Source organism: Octopus bimaculoides, chromosome 6, assembly GCF_001194135.2.
Source record: "Octopus bimaculoides isolate UCB-OBI-ISO-001 chromosome 6, ASM119413v2, whole genome shotgun sequence".
Lineage (NCBI taxonomy): Eukaryota > Metazoa > Mollusca > Cephalopoda > Octopoda > Octopodidae > Octopus > Octopus bimaculoides.
In genome coordinates, this window is record NC_068986.1 from 101,549,532 (window position 1) to 101,557,662 (window position 8,131).

An 8,131-nucleotide genomic window follows, 5' to 3' on the forward strand; every position below is an offset into this window, starting at 1 on the left:
ATATATATATATATATATATATATATATATATATATATATATAATGCATATCATACACAGCTACATATATATATTCTTATTGTTCATATACATATATACGTGTGTCTCTGTACATATATACATATATGTATATATAAAGTCATATATACGTATATGTATGAATACAGATGTGTATATACATATACATTTATATATGTTTGTGTGTGTGTACGTGTGTGTATGTATGCATTTAGCAACTAACATACATACATGCATTCAGACATTATGTACAGTTATGTTTTCTTTTCCCTCGAAATTTATATGACTGTTTTTTTTTTTTTTTATTCATGAAATACCTCTTTCATCCATTTGCAAAACAAATTTTTATGTAGTTTATTTATTTTCTGATGGTTGAAGTCCTTGACTACAAGCATCTTTATAGTCACTAATGCCAATTCTTCTTAAACTGTCTTTATTTACAAAATTTGAAAATTTTTCGAATGAGCATAAGGTTTCGCTTGTAGCAGAACCACAAAACGGTGTCAAATTTGTTATATCACGTCCGTTGTATAATAGCCTAATGTAATATTTCTTTTGTCGGTTTCGCCGTAAACTGTACATCTCGAATATTATTCTGGAAGCATAAGGTGGCCACTTGCCACTGTGAGCACCGAGTGCAGTTAGCACAGGTGTTACTGTGACGTCGTGACCCGAGTAAAGGAAGAGTTTAGTCGTTGGGTTTCCGTGCATGTACGATTTCATTGATTGCACGATCTCGTACAGAAACGGGTATGTGGCAAGGCGGTGTCGTTTGAGATTGGTGCTGTCCGAAGTCACCTGACGATTCCCGTTTTGATCGAGATGTTCCCATAAATTGTCCAATACCATCCAATCTATGCATTGACCCTTGCCATTACAAGGGAGACTGATATTGTGGCAGGCGTAAAACATAAAAACGTCCATCATTGCACTGGCCCATGGAAGTTGAGGGACTTTTAAATTATATACAGCGGCTATTTTCTGTGCCAAATAGTAATACTGTGAATTGTTTTGTATAAGAAACGATGCTAGACGATCGGTTGACTGTTTTAGAGCATGGATTACTGGACAGTGGCAAGAAGAACCAAAATAACGTTGAGAGCACATCAATAGATTGGATGAGCGTTCAATGAGAAGTTCTGTGAGATTGAAATGCGGTAGAAATCCATAGAGGAAAGCTATGGCACTTTGGTAAGTTCTGGAGTATTCGGTGCTACGAATATAGACTTTTCGAGCATTGAAAGTATTTCCGAATAACCTCCATCGATGTACATATGTATCTTTGAGAAATTCTCCTATCTGGAGATGCTGAAGAACACCAAGCCCGGTTAACTGAGACCCATCACAAATTCGATGATTAGGATGGAGGGCCCAGTTCTTAAATCCACTGGCAGGATGTTGTTTACCCTGGAATGCCATCATTGTTGGCAAATATCCTTCTAAATATGGGCTGAAAGATGAAAAAAGTTGTTGATCCATATGACATCCTAACGTTGGATTAGGATGGTTCCGAAACGAATGCATTGGTGTACGATCACCATGTCTGATCAGTACATAAACTTGTTCCAAGTTGTACTTCAGAGGAACATCACCTAAGAAAAAAAAAGAACACTGTGATTAATATCGATACATTAAAAGTCAAGGCAAATTCAATGCGTGTATGTGAAATCTTCCTAATATATCACCACACACAAATGAAAACTATCGTCTTTATATAACTTGTTACGTAATTGTTAAAACAATAACCGGGCATGAACTCGTTTATGATACGTTCATTATACAACACAGTGACATCTCAATTTACATGTCTAGTTCTAGGATATGAAATATATAAACAGCATGATATAATAATTTTTGTTATTTGCTTCAGTGAGAATGAATCATAACATGCACGTGTCATCAACAAACTATCGATTTTAACAGATATGACATTTAGAATGTTAGTATAAGACGACAAAAGATGTAAAAATAATAATATTCATATATATTCTCTAATGTCCAATGAACTTATGATTAATTCAGATTTGTAAATGGTTATGATGAAGAGAATGAAATGTCAGCAGGATACGCTAAATAATGTCTCATAGGAAACAATATTTTAAAATGAAACCAGTTCCTTGTGCAGTAGATGACACAGACAGTTACCTACATAGCTTTGACATCCAAATCACTCCTATCCTTTTCTCTCAGTATCTCACACGAGGCATTCTCCGTACAAATGTACTAGTCGAATTCTTTCTTCGGAGAATTTCCTTCGACTGTTATCTTTTCACAAAAATATTATTTCATGCAGAGAAACTCAGCATCAGCCTCACAGGCCAGGGAGTTTGTGTAATGATCACGAGAAATGACATAGAAAATCTAAAATAGATCAAGGTCCTTTCCGAGCCTTAGGCTCATGTGATCGGTTTCCCAGATTCTGTGGTGCATATATTCTCCATCTGGACAGGACAGCAGTCAGTCTCAGGATTACTCACTTTTGCAAGCTGAATGGATTAGAAAACATCAATATGAAGAGTCTTCCTCAAGAACAGAACCGCCCGGTTCAAGAATGAAGACCGCACTCCTACGATCACAACAACACCCTTATTACTAAGCCACTTGAATTCGCAATCTCGGAAATTACTGTGACTAAATAATGAAAATGACTGCAATATTTGGCCGAGTTTGGACAAGATCATGCCCCCGAATGTGGGATGGAACAATTCGCACGAGCTCACCTCATCGTGGACTAATTATTTCTAATAATGTTGATCTGCAGTTCTTAATGTGTCTAAACTTCATTTCAATGTTTGTATTTTTTCTTGGAGATTAACACTAATGGGTTCAGTAGAAATATGCGTGACCTAATTAATGTGGAGTCAATAGTGAGAGAGAGAAGAATGTATCGAGAGACGATCTAGCTTTGACTACCATGCGTTTAGAGATAATTGTATAATATCCTTTCTACTAGGCACAAGGCCTGAAATTTCGGGGAGGAGATATTGGATTACATCCACTCCAGTGCATAACTGGTACTTATTTAATCGCCCACGAAAAACAAAGTCCAAAGTCGACCTCGGCGGAATTTTAATCCAAAACATAGTACAGGTGAAATACCGCTAAGCATTTCGCCTGGTGTGCTAACGATTCTGCCAGCTCGCTGCATGATATAAATGCATAATATATTTCCAATTTATGTTTATTCGGTCAAAGCCGTAGAGCTTAATTCAATGGCAAGTTGGTTATTATATCTGGCTGTTCGAGTTGTCAAGTTCTAGATTTCCAGAAAATTTGTAAATTTGTAAGAGCAAGAAAGCAAACCAAATGACAATCATTTAGCAATTTACATAATGGCATTTTATACACCCTGTATTATTCTTACTTTCATGAAAACATAGAAAGAAACGACATTACTCTACGCTTTACTTCCAAATTGAGGGAAAACAATCAAAATACAATTCTTACACAGAATCATATTATTTTATTATATTTATTTATTATCATGTATCAAATGCACATAAAACTTTTTTAAGAAATACGAAGGAAACTAATTAAAATTTTCTACAACCAACTCCCTTTTCTCTTTCTCCTTATCATTTACTCGTTAGAGAACATATAGTTTACTCATTAGAATATATACGAAGCGTTTCTCATTAACTCGCTTACATATGGAATACATATTTAACGCCCCAAAAGATTCCTTTAGATAAGTAATGGAAGGAATTTACTGAAGAATTACGAATATTATATCATACATAGTTTTGAATATAAATGCAGTTTTGGAATTAATTTCCGCCAGCATTTCTAACTAAATGGGTCTCGAAAGTGATAATAGGTTTGAGTACCCAAATGGAAATCCGTTGCAATGACAGCTGCCACAAAGATAAAGAAATGTAAGATGAACATTTGTTATATAATAACACGAATGGACAGGAAACACGTTATAATAATAAGCTTGCCAAATATGTGGAATGCGTTTTCATAAGCATTTATAAATATTAGTTTATAAAGATGATTTTGCGTAGATAGAGAATCACCATCGTCGAATACTTCTATAATGAAACCCTTGTAATTATATTACTTGCTGCGAACTGATGAGAAACAAAATAGATTGGATCGTTATTTGATCACAGAATGCGGAAGGACGGTACTAGATAATGAAAAGAATAAAGCATTAAAAGCTGCCCTATCTTCTTTCTTCTGCATACTATTCTTATTGATTTCTCTCTCAATATATACATTTCTAGCGTTGACACTAACCACCGACCACTAATTTAGTCACTAATCTAGTTTGGACGACAGAGTCCATTAAATGGGCAAGAATTCAAAATTTACCGACTCTGAAATCCTGATAGTCAAATTCTACTGTTGATACTTTATAGGATTTGCTTTTAAACCATAAAGATGAGTAACTTGAATCTGATCCTAATATTACCGTTTGCCATTCACAGCAATCCGCTATTTTACCAATAAAATCTACTATTAAGTAATATCGATAACTTCGTTCTGATATGTCGTGAGCTTTTATAAAATACAAGAGAGGAATAAAATTAAATTACCATATCTTAAATTGAAATGGCCAAATGGAAGAGAATTCAACGAATTTAGCTACAATTAGCATTTGATATAAAACAACACTGATGTAGCTTATGATATTCTTTTACTCATTTACCGTTTTCTATCATGCGAATGTTTCCAAATGTAATCACCACTTCTCTAACGGAGAGAGATATGTCGAAACAAGTCTCCCACTTCTTCGCACCATTATTTAACGTCCACGTTTCCATGCTTGCAGAGGCAAAAATGTATTTGTTAGCGTGGTTTTTCTACTGCTGCAAATATATCGTATCGCTAATCTCACCTGCAAGTATTTCCTATGCCCATACATGTTTCTGAATACTGAAAATGAACATCTCTTGAGTATTCATGATGACAGTTTATAACCAACACGCTACGTCAAAATACACACCCACACACGATATGCTTTTGTCAGTTTCCACCTACTAAATCCTCTCACAAAACTAAGTTAAACCCGGAACTATATCAGAAGACACTTGCCTAAGGAGATGTATAGTGCGGCTGAACCTTAGACCACATGATTTAGAAACAAATGTTTCTTAACCATTGGTCTATGCTTGACCTATAGCAACACCTTCGCGTCTTCTATTCTCTTGTATGTAATATCGTAACTGATGCCCTTTTTCAGACACATAATTTAATAAAGGATAAAGCAAATCTAAGTGCAATTTTGACCAAATAATATCGATACTTTATTTCCAGCAACAATCTGTTACTTAAACATAAGTAATACGAATTTATATATACCGTCCATTTAAACTACATTGTGGACGAGACTTTTGCAAAGTTTACGGCATTGTACAAAAAGAAAGCAAGTCACCATGCTGTTACTTGCATTGTTCGTGGAGCTCAATTAGCAAACTTTACCTAAATAAATGCTTTCACTAACGAATCGAAGTTGGACTACAAATTGTCGCTATCCCGAATTTCACCTTATGCGTATTATATTTAATTATGGAACCATTTGCATATAATGCTACTCACAAATATGGTACGCTCAAGAGAAAGTGTTTAAGAGGGCATTTGTTTAAAACCATAAAAGAAAACTTGTTTAACTGCTTATGTTTGGCAATATTTCATCGTTAAATCTGGATAGCAAACTCAATATTTAGATTTTACTAGAAATTAGTCAACGAACTAGTCATGAAATAGCAATGGAAACTTACAACCTGCATCTTTCAATAAAGAGTGTTAAAAGGGATTGTGTAATCACCGATCTGCAAAAATACGTGAAGGTAATGTTCCGAATGATTTTCATTTATCGGATCTACTCAATAAAATCTCATTTAGGGCCCAATTGTTAACAATAATAAACATTATATTGCATTTCACCTTTCTAGTTACAGGTAATGAATAGATATGTGTAACAGCGTTGAACCGTTCGAGGATCTTTCTTTAGTAAATGCGTTGTATATATTTTACCAACAAAGTGTGGACTGTTACTGAAATGTACGACAGTGTACGGGAATGCTATTTGTTTTGTCACCTCAACTATCAAATTCCTGTCTAATGTAAGGACCACACAGAATAAATCTGAGGAGAAGAAAATACGGATCTTTTTTTAAAACGGGGGCCACATTTTTCATTAATGTTTTACGTTGTGTTTTTGGTACGGACAGACTGTCAAACTTCGTATACTTATCTATTTTGTGTTATAGAACAGAAAAATATTTTTGTATTCGAATTTATTTCATGTAAAAAATTGTCTTATTTCGATAATTTCAACCAATCACTGACAAGTATTCAGTTGTTTAGATTTACTCCTTTGGCTGATTATGCGATGTAAAGCGTATTTAATCTCCATACCTTCCTTTTATTTGCTTTTTTCATTTTAAATTTGCTTTAACCCTAACCCTAACCCTAAGGTTAAGGTTAGGGTTAGGGTTAATTGTTTCAGAATCGTTTGTTTATGTAGTCGGCACTTAATGTATATCGGCTGAATGGACGTCAGTGATTGGTTGAAATTACAGAAATACGACAACTTTAACATGGAATAACTTATGGACTTCTTTTTTTTTAAAGAAGACTAAGAGAAAAATATGTTTTATATGACACATTCTGCCAGTGTTCCAAGTTTCAAAGTGTATCGTTAATGAAAAATGTGGCCCCCGTTTTAAAAAAGATCCGAAAATACATCTGATATGTATTTGGTTCTATGTTTTGCGAGTTTCTGTAATTTGAATTTGAATAGATTTAAAATTAAAATCTGAAGAGCCATAATTTATCATGCAGGGCGTAAAATCCAATGCATTAAATATGCAGTAAACGAATGAATTTTAGTAGTGCAATTTTATTACTAATGAACAAGTACGAAAATAAGGCTAAACTGCTGAAAGTGTGATATATAATTTTAAGAATTTCGAAATATTATTCGATATAAAATAAAATACCTTCTGAGCCAGCAAATGGTAACATGGGAGAATTGCAATACTCCGCAATACGTGAGACAGATAGAGGATTACGAGTTTTTGTATGTTGCCATGTAGACCTCCGTTCGGAGAGATGAAGTTTTTTTAAGTATTTATCGGTATCTTCATCTTCATCATCGGAAAGCATATGCCCACGTTTTCCTACGAAACCGGAAGCACGAGCTACACCGATGTGATTTTGAGGCACACTTGAATGTTGAGGCCACCTTTGGTTTAGCTGTGGTGACTGGTTGATGTAAAAATCTGCAAATATATGAAACAAGATGTAAATACATATCGATTAAACATACAAATTTTGATATAATTGCTATATTAGGAACTGAAAAGAGGTTCTGTTTTTCAAATATTCTGGGGATTATTCTTCTTATCCAGCCTCCATATTTTTCATAATATGCTTATTTTAAAGTGATAATTATATAATATAATAAAAAAAAACGTAGTGGCATTGTTCTGAGGATATACAAATATAGTCGTTGTAGTATACTGTATCTATGAATAACAGTGGTGGTATATTTGAAATGACGAAATGGAATTAAAAATAAGATAATACCGTGTTTCCACAACTTTATTTAGATTATTACAATAACAAGAGTAGAAAAGATTTGACACATGACAAAATTGCGCTCTCCCTTTTATGAGAAAAAGAATCAAACAACTAATATAACATGCACGCACAAACGCACACAATATATATAGACAAAAGTTTATATGCATACATATACGTATATAGTTGCATTATTTAAGCGTGTATGCTTGTGTGTGCGTGTGTGTGTGTTTGTGTGTTTGTGTGTGTATATATATATATATATATATATATATATATATATATATATATATGCATATATACGCTTGTATGTAGGGCTGTAATATATACGGGTGTGCCTGTATTGTATATAACTCTTTTACTTGCGTCCGTAATTTGAGAGCGATCATGCTGGAGCACCGTCTTCTGGTCGAACAAATCGACCCCAGAACTTATTCTTTGTAAGCCTAGTACTTATATCGGTTTCTTTTGGTGAACCGCTAGAACCGGGGACGTAAACAGACAATCAGGTCTCAAGTAATGGTGGAAGTACAATACACACACACACACACGCACACACACACACACACACGCACACACA

At 34.3% G+C, this 8,131-nt stretch overlaps 1 protein-coding gene across 3 annotated transcripts in view; it reads right to left on the reverse strand.

Moving 5' to 3' along the window:
- Positions 1-31: 31 nt before the first annotated feature.
- Positions 32-8,131, reverse strand: part of LOC106869714 (2-phosphoxylose phosphatase 1) — a 134,477-nt gene continuing 126,377 nt past the window's right edge. For all 3 annotated transcript variants that reach the window (XM_052969015.1, XM_052969016.1, XM_052969017.1), the window contains 2 exons: positions 6,969-7,250; positions 32-1,610 (listed from right to left, as the gene is read on the reverse strand). In XM_052969015.1, the coding sequence (XP_052824975.1) occupies positions 373-1,610; positions 6,969-7,250 (1,520 nt within the window). In that variant the 3' untranslated portion in view covers positions 32-372. The remainder of the gene's footprint in view (positions 1,611-6,968; positions 7,251-8,131) is intronic.